Below are 15,000 nucleotides of genomic sequence, written 5' to 3'. Positions count from 1 at the left end.
GCCTTCGCCTCGCGCTCGCGCTCGCCTCGCCTCGCCCGGGCTTCCTCCCCACTCCGCCGCGCGCCGTCGCGCGCGCGATGCCCGTCCCGCCCCCCCTCGTCGCCGTCCTCGCGAGCGTCGCGACCGCCCTGGCGCTTCGCGCGCCGCGCGCGCGCGTCGCGCCGCGCCCGCCCGCGCCGTCGTCGTCGCCGCGCGCGCCGCCGCGCTCCAACAAATCGATCGTCCGCCGTCTCTACCGCGAGGTGTGGAACAACGCCGACCTGGCGTCCGCGAACGCGAGCGCCGAGCGGTACGTCAGCGACGACCACGTGCTGATCGATCCGTCGAACCCGACGCCCGAGCCAGGGGTCGAGGCGTACATGCAGCACGTGCGAGGGAATCGCGAGGCGCTGCCGGATTACGTCATAGCGGTGGATAACGTGATCGAGGAGGGCGATAAGTGCGTCGCGCAGCTGAGTTTCACGGCGAGCCTGAATGAACGCACGGCGCGATGGACGGGGACGTGCGTGATGGAGTTTGAGAACGGAGCCATCGTGAAGTCGTGGGTGAACACGGACGCGATGAGCGCGATGATTCAGTTGGGATTGATGACGGATTTGGTGCACACGGGAAGCCTGAACTCGAGGCCGGTGACGCACGCGCTGATGGGACGAGACGAACCGCACCCGGAGACGGTGCTCACGGGGAAGGAGTGGCTGCAGTATTTCGAGGAAGTGCACGAGAGTTGGGAACGGAGGTCCATCGATAGCGAGAGCGCGCGGTCGCTGCGAACGGATAAAAAGTCAGGGCTGCAGGTTGTGATTTAGCGCGTCGAACGCGCGAGCTGTTTCATACGTCATCTTCGTTGCGACGGCGCTCGTCGATCGCGCGCGCGCGTCTTGTTATTTTACTTCACCGGTTTCATCACAACTCGTCGTCGTCCCAAATTCTACGATGAAGCGCGTTTTGCGAAAGCGACTGCGTGAGCCAATGCGCGTGTTGCACCGTCGACGGCTTCGCCGACGTGCGCATGATGAATTGTAAGACTTCAAACGCGGTCAACTTCCCGTCGTTCATGTCCGTCATGTACCGAGGCCAATTTTTATTCCCCGCCGCGAACATCGCCACCGTCGGCGCCTGCGCGTCGCTCCCGTACGGCGGCGGCACGTCGTTGTGCGTGCCATCCACGAACGCGATCTCAAACCCCTCGCGCGCGGTCTCGTTCGACGCGAACATCTCGCGCACGCTCCCCAACGCGGCCGCCGCGTAAAAGTGCCCCCACTTGTCCAACTTTGGAAATCCCACGTACGCCACGACGTCCGCGTCTCGGCGCACCACCGCCTCGTGAAACGTTCCCGCCGTCACCTTCAGCATCCCATCCACCGTCTCCCCGTCCGCCGGTCTCTGCTCCGATCGATACTTCCTCGCCTCTCCGTCGCCCGCGCCGTCGTCGTCAAACTCCGCGAGTTCGTGCATCGCCAACTGTTCCCTGCACGCGCCCGTCGCGCGTCCGCACACCTCGTAATTCCAATTCCATCCCACCGGATCGTACGCCCCCGATCTCGCCTCCGCCACCGTCACCCTCGACCCGTCTCCGCGCGTCCCACCGCCGTCCCGCGCCGATCCGCCGCCGCGTTTGATCCATCGATGATACGCCGCCGCGACGTCGTCCTCTCGCGTCTCCATCAGCCTCTCGCACGCCTTCCTCGTCGTCGCGTCGCGCCAGGTCGCGCTCAATCGGCACGCCGGCGCCAGCGCGGCCTCGATGAGGGCGTCCAGCGCGCCGTACGTCGCTCGAGACGCCGGTTTCGCGCGCTCGGCGGCGATGGATGGGATGAGATTTTCATTGAGCGCGTTCACCAGGGCGTGACACGCGCGGCACCGCGCGTCCCTGCCGAAGACGTCCAGGCCGTTGGGGAATATCGGATTCGACGGCGCGCGATCGTTCGCGCGAACGACGTCGACGGCGCGCGATCGAGGGACGAAGGCGAATAAGACGGCGCAGAGAAGGAGCCTCGACGACATCGAGCGCGCGGCGCGTTGTGAAGGAAACGACGAAGACTCGCGAACGCGCGTCGCGCGAGACGATGCGATGGGATTCTAGATTCTATGAACGACGCTATCGCTATCGCGGCGAGGCTAAGACGTCTTTCACGGCGTCGTAGACGAGGAGCTGGGCGAAGACGATGAGAGTCACGTGCGCTATTCTCGCGCGCCAACCCGTCATCAGACCGACCGGCCCGAGCTCGATCGCGACGTCGAGCGGCGAGCGACGCGGGCGCGGAGACGCGGTGGTGTCTTCGTCGTCGCCGACGATGACGCACCGACCGGCGTTCGTCGCTGAGAGTAACGTGTCGCCCGGTTGCGACGCCAACGACGCCAAGACGCCCGCGGCCAACGCCGCCGCCGGTCGCGTCGTCGCCGAATCGAGCGACATCGACGCCAACGTTCGATTGAACACGTCGTACGATACCAACTGCACCGCGGTGTACGGAAGCATCTTGGCGTACACGACGGGTAAATTTGACGCCACCGACGAGAGCCCGCCGTTTGGCTCGCTCGCGAACCGCCTCGCCGCCGCCGCGAACGAATCCCCCGCGTACCGCGAATCGCTCACCGTCTTGATCCTGATTTGTTCCAACGGCGTCAACACGGCGCTTCCAACGACTTCGGCGCTCGCGGCGCACGCGACGAGCGCGAGCAATCCCAGCGCGCTCTGGTCGCCGCCGGCGCTCGCGCTCGCGCACCGCTTGAGAAACTCAAATCCACCGTATTTCAGCGCTCCCTGCGCGCCGTACCCGAAGAACGTGCTCTCCCACCCCGCGGTGAGCGCACCGACGCCCTCGCGCCGCACGATCGCCGCGCCGACGCCCAGAACGGTGGCGTCGTCGAATTTTTCGCACTGCAGTCTGGTTTTGATGACATCCAAGGGCACCGAAAGCGAGTGGCTCGCGCACGCGGCGATGCCACCGCTCAACGCGAACGCACCGACGTCGAGCGCGTTGACGCGCGCGCGCGAGCGCGCTCGAGCGGAGGTCGAGGCGACGGGCGCGCGCGTTGAGGTGGGTAGCGGCGCGCGAAGCGTCGGCGGCATGCGAGAGGCGCAAAGTGACGGCGAGACGCGGGCCGGAGGAAGAAATCATGCAAAGCTATCGCCTCAGAGGTGTTAAAAAGCACGTGGAATACTAAATCGCCATCCAATTCACGACGTCGTCGACGAGGGCGTTCATGAGGATGCGGTTTTCGTCGACGCCCGGCGCCGAGCGCGCCTCCTTGGCTTGCGTGCGCGCGCGGTCGAAGCCCTCTCGGAGTACACCGAGCGGCGAGCTATCGGCTTTGATCCCGAACGCGTCCCCGAACGCGGCGAGAATTTCGCCGCCTTGCTCCGCGGCCTCGTAGACTTCGTCCGGAACGTCGATGCCGGTGTCGCGCCAGAGCGGGAAGACGTGGTCGCCTTTTCGCGTGCGCACGGTGAGATCGATATCCTCCGCCGCCACCGCGCCCGCGAGCGTGGCGGCGAGCGCGCTGGTCTCGTCGATGGTGTCGTCGGTAAACTTGATCAACAAATTCTTGCGCACGGCGTAGTACTTCCTCACCAATTTCGCCGATTCCTCGGGCGTCGGCGTGAACTCGGCGCGCCCGTCGGCGACTTCCAAAATCACCGGCTCGAGAGTGTCCAGGATGGGTAAAAGCTCCTTGACCAAAGGCGGCGCGAGCTCACGAAGCTGCGCGTCGGCGTTTCGCTGCAACGCGCGCAGCGGCGACTTTTGCGCGGCGTCGAGAATGGGCGAAAGTCCTTGCAATCCCGGGGCGAAGAGCTCGGCGAAGAGCGGAATCGCATCCGTCGCCGGCTTGTTATTAAACGACATCAACACGTTCCCCCGTCGCTTCGTTTCGTATCTCGACCCGATGAGCACGGTCACCAACGCCCCCAACGAGTGTCCGACGCCGTACACCGGCAGATCGTCGAACCCGTCCATCGTCTTCCTCAGCGCCCTCGACGCGCGCTCGTACTTTTGCCACGCCTCGTCCGCGACGCGCAGGTGATCCAACCCCAGCTGCACGGGCGTCGCGATCACCACCACCTCTCCCCGCTCCACCAATCGCTCGCAAAACTCCCCGTACGTCACCTGCGGCGACGCTCCCACGAACGCGCCGCCGCAAAAGTGCACCACCGCCTTGGCCTCGACGCCCGCGCGCGGCGCCAGCGCCCACGCGTCGTCCACGCGCGTCCACCCCCGTCCCGACGAGCTCGACGACCCGAACGACGCCGCGTCCGCCAGCGCGCGCTCGAACGACGAGAACGCGTCGTCCCGTCGCCTCGCGCTCTCGCGCTCTCGCGCTCGAGCGTCGTCTTCGTCGTCGCCCGTCGCCGCGCGCGTCTCGCCCTCGTTCGTCGCGCGCGCGCGTCGCGTCGTCGTCGTCGCGCGCGTCGTCGTCTTCGTCGTCGCGCGCGTCGTCGCCGCGCGCGTCGTCGCCGCGCGCGCCGTCGTCGCCATCGTCGCGCGTCGGTGTGACGTCGTCCGGTCGGTTCGCACCGCTCGATCGACGACGCGCCGGTCGCGCGACTCGATCGAACCTCGCGGCGAGGTTCGATCGCGACGCGCGCGATCGATCGACCCGCGACGCACGCCACCAGACCTTCGCGCGCACGCACGACGCGCCGGATGCGCGTTGAAGCGCGATCGAAGCCCATCATCGCGAACGCGTGGGTCGATCGTAAAACCAACGCGCGCGCGCGCGCGCGCCGCGAGCGCCGCGCCGTCTTTCCACGACGCGACGCGGACGCGAACATGGTGCGTCGCGACGCTCGACGGCGCGGACGACGCGAACGATTTCGACGCGCGCGGGACGCGGGACGACGGGGCGCGCGCGCGCGCGAACGCGCGAGCCGACGGCGACGACGGTGACGCCCGTCGTGGGGTTTCGCCGATCGCGGGGCGACGCGCGATCGCGACGGGACGACGCGCGCGCGCGGAGAGGGGCGCGGACGCGCGCGCGAGGACGTGGGGGATGTTTTGAGACGGCGCGCTCGAGCGACGGCGCGGGCGGCGGCGGCGTGGGGGGGGGGCGCGCGAGGGACGCGCGAGGGGGGGGCGATGGGCCAAAGCCCTAACGACGACGCGACGAGAGAGACTGACGAGAGCGCGAACGTGTGCGACGCGCGCAGTCCACGGCTGAAGAAGACGCCCTCGTCGGGGTTCCGCGTAAGAAGAACCCGTACAAGAAGTTTTCGTACCGCGGGATCGATCTCGAGGGGTTGCTTGAATTGAAAAACGACAAGCTCGTGACGCTCTTCAACGCGCGCATTCGTCGTCGATTCAAGCGTAACGGTTTGGTGCGCAAGCACAAGACGCTCGTCGCGAAGCTTCGTAAGGCGAAGGCGGCGGTGACGGGTATGGAGAAGCCGGAAACCGTGCGCACGCACTTGAGAAACATGCCCATCATCCCGGAGATGGTTGGCTCCGTCGTCGGCGTGTACAACGGCAAGGTGTTCAACACGGTTGAAATCAAGCCGGAGATGATTGGGACGTACCTCGGTGAGTACGCGATCACGTACAGACCGGTGTCGCACGGTCGCGCTGGTCTCGCCGCCGGTTCCAAGTTCATCCCGCTCAAGTAAGCGATTACTGAGTTGGTTTGTTAGTCTGGTCGCGAAGGAGAAGAGAAGCGCCGCGAGGCGCGACGCGCGCGAACGAGAAGGGAGTTTGTCTGTTTCGAACCCCATCCCGTTCGTCGTCGATCGCGTCCGCGGCCGGTAGAGAGAACACGTATGTTGTAGTTATCATTGACGCGCATTCGTCTCACGCGTCGCTCGCCCATCGCTCTCTCTCTCGCGCGCTCGCCGTCTTCGCCGCGATTCGCGTCGACCTCACCTCGCGCCTCTCGGCGCCATCCGCGCGAAGCGATGTCCTGGATCCCGCTCGATCCCATCATAAATGAGCTATCGAACGTTCTCACCTCGGGAGAGCTCGTGCACGACGCCAATTTCTCCCTATTCGACGCCATGAGCGCGCTCGACATCGGCGACCTGAAGATGGATGCCGGCGCCGTGCGGGACGGTTCTCGCCTCACGCTCGCCCAGCTCCTCGCCAGCGGACGCGCACCGAAAGACATCACCGGCCGCGATCTGGTGCGCGAGCTGGACGCGATGCTGTGCGCGGAAGGGACGTTTCGAAAGGGCTACGCGGCGGCGACGACGGTGTGGACGAACGCGCACTGCGCGGGACATCGAACGGGACACTTGGACGACGCCACGCCGGCGCTGCGAGCGTTCACGCGCGCGACGCTGGCGAGCGCGTCGATGGCGCAGCACGCGGTGAAAACGGGAGACGTGTACGAGGAAGAGGATTTCGCGGTGCTCGGGGACTTTGGAGAAGTCGCCGGGCGCGAAGCGTGGGCGACGGCGGAGGCGGACGACGAGGTTTTGATCGAGCTCGCGAGCGCGCTGATGAAGATGGAGGATAGTGGGGGTGATCGCGACGTCGAAGCCGTCGTCGCGCGGTTAGAATTTAGGAGGGCACATCACTTGATGATGAAGACGTTGACGGGAGCCATCGGGGCGGGGACGGATGCGAGAAACGAGGCGCGACAACACGCGAACGCGGCCAAGGCGCGTTTGAAAGAGATGCGAAATTATTATAGCGAAGACGTCGTCGACGATGAAGACGCGCTGGATTGGGATCCCAACGCGGGAAGCTTTTCGAAAGGGTTGAGTTTGCACATGTTGGGTGGCGCGCCGCCGAGGGAGGTGCACTTTTTGAGCACTCGACGAGCGTTTGAATATTTCGAAAGAGAGATCGACGACGTGCTCGTCGCCGCCGAGGTGTTCAAATTTCGTGCTCGTAAGGAAGCGCCGACGATTGAAGAGGTCCTGGAGTGTTTAGAACGACTCCAGACTCGTCGACCGGGAGCCATCGCGCTCGGACTCGCAGCCGCCGAGTTGATGCACGAGAAAGAGCTGTGCGGATGGCACTTCGGTCACGTTGGACTTCATTCCGTTTGGACGTTCGCTGGTGTAACGACGAAGACGCTCGAAACGTCGTTCGCGCACCCCAAGGACGCGGTTGACGCTTTCATCGACGAGTGCGTGCAGCCGTTGACGGTTGTGGTTCGATCGTTTTGCGTCAACCGGGCGCGCTTCAGGCGCGTACTCAGGCGGTCGCTCGGTGAGTTCAGTCATCTGCAAATCGCTGCGGACGCCCTGGACGCGGCACAAGACGACGCGTTAGCGACGAGCGACGAGGATCGGGCTAAAGTCGAGACTTTGCGATCGCTTCAGGCGCCTTGCATTGCCTGGGCGGAACACTTGACGTGCTACGTCGAACTCAGGCATCTCGAGCTCGGGTTTTCGCTCGACTTGTACTTGCCCCACGAGCTCGCGATGGTGTACTACTACATGCACTATTTGCAGCGGCTTCGTGTCGTCACGCTGAGGCGCAAGGCGATGACACCGTCAACGCAGACGATCCAGACGCAACTTTGCTTCTTGGCCGAGCAACAAAAGCTCTCGATGTATTCGGCGCTTCGGTTCACCTTCGCCGCACTCCTCGACAGTGGCAAGCTACGACCGTGTGTTACTGCGTTTAGTGGCGAAGATCTGCGCTTTTGGCAGCGATTCAGCACGTTTCAAACCGTCGAACTTCCGCCGCCCGCGCACTACGACGACTACAAAGCGTCCATCGAGGCCAATCTGAGTCACTTTCGAGGTGAGCTCACCGACGCCGACGAGGCTGTCTCCGACGTCACAGTCTTCGCCGGAATCGCCGATCGATTTTTCCAAGAAGCCCGTACCGCGGCTGACTTCGTGACGGAAAAATTTGAACCTCACGCAGCGAGCGACGCCGTCGTCGCCTCGCTCGTCGCCGACGTCGTCGCTTCGCGCGTCATCTCCACCAAGAACCTCGTCGCTCTGCGTCTTTTGTTCGCGACCGACATGACGTGCGCGTGTGACACGAAATCACACGACTTATACGCGCAAATCACCGCCTGTAAGCCGTGACTTAGCGATCGTAATAGAACATTAGAGCTCGCGCGCGCGTCCCGGCGCTAGAAATCTTCAGCTAACCGTCGCCGAGCCGCGCGCCATATCCGCGCGTGCGCGCCATGCGCGTCGCGCTCGCGACGCGCGGTGCCAAACGAAAGCTACGCGACGCCGCGTCCAGGCGTTTCGCCGTCGCCGCGGCGCGCGCGGCGCGAAAAATCGACGGCAAACGCGCGTCCGCCGCCGACATCACTCGCGCTTCTCGCGCGCTCTTTCGCGCGCTCGAGCTGTCGATTTCGCAGAACTCGCGCGTCTACGCCGAGTTCATCGCTTTATGTGTTTCGTACGGCCGTTTAGGGTTTCGTTCGACGCGCGCGTTCGCGCTGGCGTCGATGACATTGCTCGCGGCGTATCGACGCGCGTCCGCGGCGCGGCGGCGCGAGACGTCCGCGGCGCGCGAGGGTCGTTCCATGGGAACAAAGTACGCTCGAAAGCTTTTAGAGCGTGGATCAGCGCTCGCGGGGGCGGTCCTAGAACGCGTCGCGACGGCGGAGACGATGCCAGCGCAGTTGCGACCGCGCGGTTGGCGAGTGCGCGTGGAGGACGTCGAGAGCGAAACGACGCGGCGGACGTCGAGCTCGAGCTCGAGCTCGAGCGTGAGCGCAAGCGCGAGCGCGAGCGATGTCATCTTCGTCGGCGAGGCGCGTGCGGTGGGAAAAGCACGCAAAGAGAACAGTCATTGGAGTTCGCAGACGCGCGCGTTGGGCTTGCGCGTGCAAGGCGTTGTCGAGGACGGAAATTGTTGTTTTCGGTCCATCGCTCACGGCGTCAAGGCGCTCGCGAGGCATAAACTTTGGGATGTTAAACGCGCTGGATCGGATTGGCGCGACATTCGAGCGCGAATGTGCGACGAATTAGAGAAACGGCGGAACGAGATGCGCGGGAGGACAGAAATACGTGCGCTATACAACCTACTGATGAACGGCGACGAGGGGCGACGCTACCTGCGCGTTGGCAAATTTAAGCGAGCGAGCGACGACGAGCGCTTCAAAGAGTACATTCGCACGATGCGTAAGGACGCCGCACCGTACACGGCGACGAAAATCTGGACTCGCTTTTGGGGCACCGACGCCGAGCTATGCGCCATCGCGAGTCTCAACGACGTAGCCATCGTGTGCGTGGAGACGACGGACGAACGCGTCCCAGCGACGGCCAAGTCACCTTTCTTCCTCGCCGCACCGCGTCGCGACGAAAGACACCGCGCTTTCGCACCCGCGAGATACCTCGCGGACGGTCGATTTCGTCGCGACGGTAAAACCGTCGAGTGGCGTTGCCGCCGCGCGCGCGAAACTTTCACCCTCTCCCTCGTTACCGCCGCCATCGCGCGCCGCCGCTGCCGCCACGGCGGTGATACCATCCCTGCGCTGTGCGTCAAGCACTTTCCCGGCCACTTCGAAGCGCTCGTTCCCGACGATTCATCTCTCGCGCTCGTCCTCGACCGCTCGCAGTAGCGCCGCTGGAACACAAACCGTCATTATCCGCCGCGTGCCGCCCGCGCCATGCCTCGCCCGCGCGACGACGCGCGCGACACCGCGCGCGCATCGCCGTCGGTCGACTCTACCGCGAGTCTGCGCTCGTTTGTCGCCCGTTTGTCGTCGCCATCGTCGCGCGAACGCGCCGCCGCCGCGGAATCACTGCTCGAGCTGCGCATCGGCGACGAGGGTCACGGCGCCGCTTGGGCGCTCGCGCTGTGCGCGTCGGGGTGCGTCGTGCCTTTGTTGAGGTCCGTGCAAGCGGTCGAGCGCGACAGCGCGACGGGGGCACCGGTGGAGAGCGCGGACGCGGACGCGCTCGCGGCGAGCGACGGCGCGCTGTTGGTTTTGAGCGAACTCGGCGGCGTCGCGAATGGATTGCTCGAGAACGAGGGGTATCAGGTGGAGCTCGACGAGAGCACCGGACAACCGATTTTCGTGGATTCGTCGAGCGGGATGGCGAGCGCGACGACGCCGACGTTGAGAGCACAGGATGAATTGGACGCGGAGGAGCGTTGGACGTTTGCGTTGTTGATCGAGACGTTGACGTTGGTGACGCCGTTGGGGGTCGACGCGCGCACTGGGAAGTTGACGTGGAGCGTAGAAGTCATTGAGCACGTGGAAAGAGCGGAAGACAGTGGGCTTGAGGCGCTGAGTGTGATCGATATGGCGGTGGAGGATGGGTCCGGGGGCGAATGCACGAGAGCGCTCGTGCGCGGCCCGTGGAGAGGGAGCGACGGTGCAGTCGAGGCGGAAAAGGACCCGAACGAACCGCTCGGATTGGCGTTAGATTCGTGGAGAGATGCGACGTACGTCGCGGTGGCGATGGCATCGCCGGGGGACGGTCCAGTGCGAAGGGTGTTGGCGCTGGGATGCGCCGGAGGCGCCGCCGTGGCGTCGTTCATGCGCACGTACTCACCGGAGACGCGCGTCGACGTCGTCGAACAAGATGGCACGGTCGTGGACTTGATGGTGAAATATTTTGGTTTGGAGTGCACGCGATGTGATAAAAAGGTGCACGCGAGCGATGCAGGCGCTCGCGGGGAGATTAGAGTTTGGAGCGAAGACTTTTTAGATTTTCTCGAACGCGCGAGCGGCGCCAAGTACGACGCCATCGTAGGATCTTGGCCACAAGGCGACGATGAGACGATCGTACTGCGTGTACGAACGCTTATCAACGCCGATACCGGTGTTTTGGCGTTATCGGGCATGAATGGATCCGCTTTGGAGGCGCTGGGCGACAATGCGCACTTGCTGCGAGATCCCGCCGACGTCACTTTTGAGGACGTGGAAAGTCGGCCAGAAAAGCGTACGAGGACGAGCGCAACGAGCGATGTGAGAGAACGCGATATCGTATGCACTTGGTTCGACCCGTCGAAGAATGTTGAAAGTTTTCATCCCGAGCACTGGCACGCGCGACTGCGAGAAAAGCTTGGCGCCGACGCCGCTCGATTTCCTTATCGCATCGCTGATGTCGATACACACGGGCACTTTACTGTGCTCGATTACGCCGCCAACGACGAGGACGAGGACGTACGAAATTTACCAGCGATCGATGACAAGAACTCGGCATGGGACGCGTTCGGAGACGAGGGCGAAGATGCAGCTCCGGGAAAGGCAATTTCGACGAACGTTTTCGACGCAACCTACTGGAACGCCATTTTAAGCACGCACGGCTGCGCGGTGTCAAGCAACAGCGATGCGACCGTGAGTGAAATCGACGCTAGCGCAACGCAAGAGCACGTGGCGTCGCTACAAGAGAACGGCTACGTGTGGGGCGATGTTATCGTGCCGATTAAGGATACCAACGCGCTCCGCAGCGGCATCGAGGCGCTCGTCGACGCCAAGTGGCCGCCGGCGTGCATATTCGTTTCCGACGTTGCCTGGCGTGTCATCGACTTGCTATTCGCGCACGCGGAGGTCCTACTTGGCGGTGAGTGCGTGTTAGAACCATCCGTTGCCGCGTTCAAGCTCGAAAAAGACGCATCTGGGAAGCGTTACATCGGTAACAACTTTGGCGTTCCGCATCGCGACTACTCCCTCTCGGACGCCGTCGACGAAGATGGTAAAACGCAAGTCCTCAGCCTTTGGCTCCCGTTGAACCGCGTCACGGAAACAAGTGGGTGCATGTACGTCGTGTCGAAGAAAGACGACGAAGATGGTGGGCGAAGTGACGTTTCAAAATCCGCCCCCGAGGTGCCTCGCGGCGCCGCCAAGCCCCTCGCCCCCGTCGACGCCGGCGCCCTCCTCGCATGGTCAGGAAACATCATCCACTGGGGCAGCGCGTGTGAAATCGACAGCCCAGATCCACCACGCATGAGCGTCGCCTTCGTCTTCCGTAGGCGCGGCCGCGCTGAGGCGCGAGCCGACGCCCGATGTCCCCCGCTCGATCGCGCCGCCGCGCGCGCCGCCGACCTTCGCCGCCGTCTCGACGTCATCCATCACGCCATCGGCGTCTTCGAGCACTGGTACGGCGACACCGACGAAATCAAGGCTCGATTGAAGCAATAGCCTTAGCCATAATCGTTTCAATCGATAGTCTACATTCCGTCGCGTTCGTCGCGTCCCGTCCCGTCCCGTCCCCGTCGCCGGGAAAGCAGATAAACCCAAATCGCGACGCCACACGTCGACGCCGCGCTCCCGCGCGGATCCAGTCGACGCGACCGACGCGACGTGCGATGCTCTCCGCGTCCGTCGCGCGCTCGCGCGCGCTCGCGTCCACCGCGCGCGGCACCGCGTCGATTTTCGCGCGCGACGCGGCAACGACCACCGCGTCGTCGAACGCCGTCGGCGCGCTGCTCGACGACGACGAGCGCTCGCGAGCGTCGAGCATGATCGAACCCATCGGGACGAACAGTCACAGGCGCGCGGTGGACGACGTGGTGGTGATGCATCCCGACACGTCGCGCGGCATCGAGGTGCTCCACAATCCCATATACAATAAAGGCACCGGGTTCAGCGCGAGCGAACGCGAACGATTGGGCATTCGCGGGCTCGTGCCGCCGCGGTTCTTCACGATCGGACAGCAAGCGGTGAAGATATGGGCGCAAAATAAAGCGCTGAAGCGTCCGCTGGATCGGTGGAGTCACCTTCAAGATTTGAAGGATCGTAACGAGACGTTGTTTTATCGCCTGGTGCACGATCACATCGAGGAATTAGCGCCGGTGATTTACACGCCGACGGTCGGAGACGCGTGCCTTGAATATTCAAAGTTATTGCGCCGGGCGAGAGGGATGTACTTTTCGCGCGAGGATAGGGGCGATTTTAACTCGATGATGTTCAACTGGAAACGGAACGTCTCCGTCATAGTGGTCACCGACGGGTCGAGGATTTTGGGTTTGGGCGATCTCGGCATGAATGGTATGGGAATTTCGCAAGGGAAATTGGACCTGTACGTCGCCGGGGGTGGTTTTGATCCGCAGCATGTTTTGCCAGTCGTCCTCGACGTTGGCACGAACAATCCAGATCTTTTGAACGATCCCTATTATCTCGGGTCGCCGCACAAGCGACTGGAAGGTGAGGAGTATTACGCGTTTGTGGAGGAGTTTATTCGCGGCGTGCGAAACCGGTGGCCAAACGCGTTGATTCAGTTCGAAGACTTTCAAACGAAGCACGCGAACAAAATTTTGCAGCACTATCGCGATGAAGTTCTGTGCTTCAACGATGATATCCAAGGCACCGCGGCCGTCGTCCTAGCCGGCGTGTACGGAGCGATGAAGTGTCTTCATGGTCATCGCAAGGATATTGTCAAACAAACCTTCGTCATGTGCGGCGCTGGAAGCGCGGGATGTGGTATAGCATCATTCCTACACCAAGCTATGGTTGCGAATGGATTGACGGCCGAGGAAGCATACAAGAGATTTTACATCATCGACGCCAACGGGCTGGTCACCGCCGAACGCGCGTTGGACGATCCCGGACAGGAGCCGCTGAAAGGTTTCGCACGCAACCGAAACGACATGCCCGAGGGCGCGTCGCTCATGGACGTGATTAAAAAGGCGAAACCCACGGTTTTACTCGGCGTTTCCACGGTGAAGGGGCTATTTTCGAAGGAGGTGCTTGAGGAAATGGGTAAAATAAACGAGCGCCCGATTATCATGCCGCTCTCAAATCCGACGTCTCGTGCCGAATGTACGGCGGAGGACGCCGCGAACGCGACTGACGGAAGGGCTATCTTTTCATCTGGTTCGCCGTTCAGCGATGTCGAGATTAATGGCAGAGTGATGAAGGCGAATCAGGGCAATAACTTTTACGTCTTTCCCGGACTTGGTCTCGGTGCGTTGCTGTCGAAATCGTCTGTCATCTCCGACGCGATGCTTCAAGCCGCCGCGATGGCTATCCCAGCTATGCTCACGCCCGAACAATACACAGAAGGCACTATCTTTCCGCGTATCGATCGCATCCGCGATATCTCGGCGTACGTTGCGATCAAGGTCATCGAAGCCGCCGCGCGCGAGGGTCGAGTGCCGGAAGACATTCGTCACATCGTCGCGCAGGGCGAGGAAGCGATGAGCGAGTACGTGTATTCAACCATGTATGTCCCGAACTATCGACCGACGGTTTTTTCGTGTTCGAGTAGGAAGTAAAAGTCGCGCGATTCCATTATTTAGAAGCGTTGTCATTCTTGAGATGTTTTTATATTTCAACGTGGACGGATTTGTACGAATAAAATCGTTTACGCGGCCTTCACGGCGGCAATAATTTCAGTCGCACGCTTGGAGATGGCGTCCCAATCACCCGCCTTGATGGCGTTTTGATCGAACGCCGGGGCGACGAAACCGAGAGAGGCGGCGCCCGCACGCAAGTAGTCGGCGGCGGTGTCGATTTCGACGCCCGACGTCGGGTTGATTCGAAGCATCGGAAGCGCCGAGGCGACGGCGCGAACCCAGTTAGGGCCACCGGCGACACCCGGGAAGAGCTTTTGCACGGGGGCGCCGAGGCTGTACGCGCGGTACAACTCGCTCGGGGTTTGGCAGCCCGGGATGCAGACGATTTTGTTCGCCGCGCACCACTCGACAACTTCCGGAATCAAAATCGGAGCAACGATAAATTTCGACCCAGCGTCCAAAGCTCTCTTGGCGTCGTCGATGTTGAGAATAGTACCGCAGCCGGTCAAGACGTCGGTGCGGGAGGCAAATCGGGAAACCGCGTCGAGGCAGCCTGGGGTGGTGAGGGTGAATTCAACGAGCTTGAAGCCGCCTTGGACGGCGGCGTCCATGGCGTTGTACGCCGCACCTTCGACTCCCGTGCGGAGGACAGCACACGCCTTGTGCTTGGCAAACTGATCGAGCACTTCGTTGAACTCGGCGTCGGTTCGCATGTACGACTTGTGACGAACTTGTTGGCTCATCGATCTGCGCGCGCCGAGCGTATTGCGGCTCTTCGGAATACCACCGAGACCGGCGCGAGCGCCCGGGTTCGCGGCGGTGTGCGCAAACTTGCTCGAGTCGTAGCCCTTGCTCGCGAGCAACTTGCACAACGGCGAGTCCTTCTTGATCTTGCCGC

At 62.9% G+C, this 15,000-nt stretch overlaps 10 protein-coding genes across 10 annotated transcripts; 6 read left to right on the top strand and 4 right to left on the bottom strand.

Annotated features, from left to right (window-relative positions):
• Nucleotides 1-77: 77 nt before the first annotated feature.
• Nucleotides 78-806, top strand: OSTLU_26927 (predicted protein; the record flags this gene model as incomplete). Its single annotated transcript, XM_001420817.1, has 1 exon — nt 78-806. The coding sequence occupies one exon, from the start codon at nt 78-80 to the stop codon at nt 804-806; it is 729 nt and encodes a 242-aa protein (XP_001420854.1).
• A 97-nt stretch (nt 807-903) lies between these two features.
• OSTLU_93558 (predicted protein) lies at nt 904-2,004 on the bottom strand (the record flags this gene model as incomplete). Its single annotated transcript, XM_001420655.1, has 1 exon — nt 904-2,004. The coding sequence occupies one exon, from the start codon at nt 2,002-2,004 to the stop codon at nt 904-906; it is 1,101 nt and encodes a 366-aa protein (XP_001420692.1).
• Nucleotides 2,005-2,104: 100 nt separating this feature from the next.
• OSTLU_26925 (MC family transporter: phosphate) lies at nt 2,105-3,073 on the bottom strand (the record flags this gene model as incomplete). Its single annotated transcript, XM_001420654.1, has 1 exon — nt 2,105-3,073. The coding sequence occupies one exon, from the start codon at nt 3,071-3,073 to the stop codon at nt 2,105-2,107; it is 969 nt and encodes a 322-aa protein (XP_001420691.1).
• Nucleotides 3,074-3,154: 81 nt separating this feature from the next.
• Nucleotides 3,155-4,491, bottom strand: OSTLU_26924 (predicted protein). Its single transcript, XM_001420653.1, has one exon. The coding sequence runs from the start codon at nt 4,476-4,478 to the stop codon at nt 3,165-3,167; it is 1,314 nt and encodes a 437-aa protein (XP_001420690.1). The 5' UTR covers nt 4,479-4,491; the 3' UTR covers nt 3,155-3,164.
• Nucleotides 4,492-5,188: 697 nt separating this feature from the next.
• Nucleotides 5,189-5,602, top strand: OSTLU_39331 (predicted protein; the record flags this gene model as incomplete). Its single annotated transcript, XM_001420816.1, has 1 exon — nt 5,189-5,602. A coding segment is annotated over one exon (414 nt), but the record flags the coding sequence as incomplete, so codon positions are not given.
• Nucleotides 5,603-5,856: 254 nt separating this feature from the next.
• OSTLU_26922 (predicted protein) lies at nt 5,857-7,981 on the top strand (the record flags this gene model as incomplete). The annotated part of the gene is made up of 1 exon (XM_001420815.1): nt 5,857-7,981. Exon 1 carries the CDS (start codon nt 5,888-5,890, stop codon nt 7,979-7,981), a length of 2,094 nt encoding a protein of 697 aa, XP_001420852.1. The 5' UTR covers nt 5,857-5,887.
• Nucleotides 7,982-8,520: 539 nt separating this feature from the next.
• OSTLU_26921 (predicted protein) lies at nt 8,521-9,474 on the top strand (the record flags this gene model as incomplete). Its single annotated transcript, XM_001420814.1, has 1 exon — nt 8,521-9,474. One exon carries the CDS (start codon nt 8,521-8,523, stop codon nt 9,472-9,474), a length of 954 nt encoding a protein of 317 aa, XP_001420851.1.
• Nucleotides 9,475-9,522: 48 nt separating this feature from the next.
• On the top strand, nt 9,523-12,006 carry OSTLU_17675 (predicted protein; the record flags this gene model as incomplete). The annotated part of the gene is made up of 1 exon (XM_001420813.1): nt 9,523-12,006. The coding sequence occupies one exon, from the start codon at nt 9,523-9,525 to the stop codon at nt 12,004-12,006; it is 2,484 nt and encodes an 827-aa protein (XP_001420850.1).
• A 377-nt stretch (nt 12,007-12,383) lies between these two features.
• OSTLU_26919 (predicted protein) lies at nt 12,384-14,131 on the top strand (the record flags this gene model as incomplete). Its single annotated transcript, XM_001420812.1, has 1 exon — nt 12,384-14,131. The coding sequence occupies one exon, from the start codon at nt 12,384-12,386 to the stop codon at nt 14,079-14,081; it is 1,698 nt and encodes a 565-aa protein (XP_001420849.1). The 3' UTR covers nt 14,082-14,131.
• A 39-nt stretch (nt 14,132-14,170) lies between these two features.
• OSTLU_39438 (predicted protein) lies at nt 14,171-14,815 on the bottom strand (the record flags this gene model as incomplete). Its single annotated transcript, XM_001420652.1, has 1 exon — nt 14,171-14,815. One exon carries the CDS (start codon nt 14,813-14,815, stop codon nt 14,171-14,173), a length of 645 nt encoding a protein of 214 aa, XP_001420689.1.
• Nucleotides 14,816-15,000: the final 185 nt, after the last annotated feature.

The sequence above is a fragment of the Ostreococcus lucimarinus genome, chromosome 12 (genome assembly GCF_000092065.1).
Source record: "Ostreococcus lucimarinus CCE9901 chromosome 12, complete sequence".
Lineage (NCBI taxonomy): Eukaryota > Viridiplantae > Chlorophyta > Mamiellophyceae > Mamiellales > Bathycoccaceae > Ostreococcus > Ostreococcus sp. 'lucimarinus'.
This window is presented reverse-complemented; position numbering and strand designations above follow the sequence as displayed.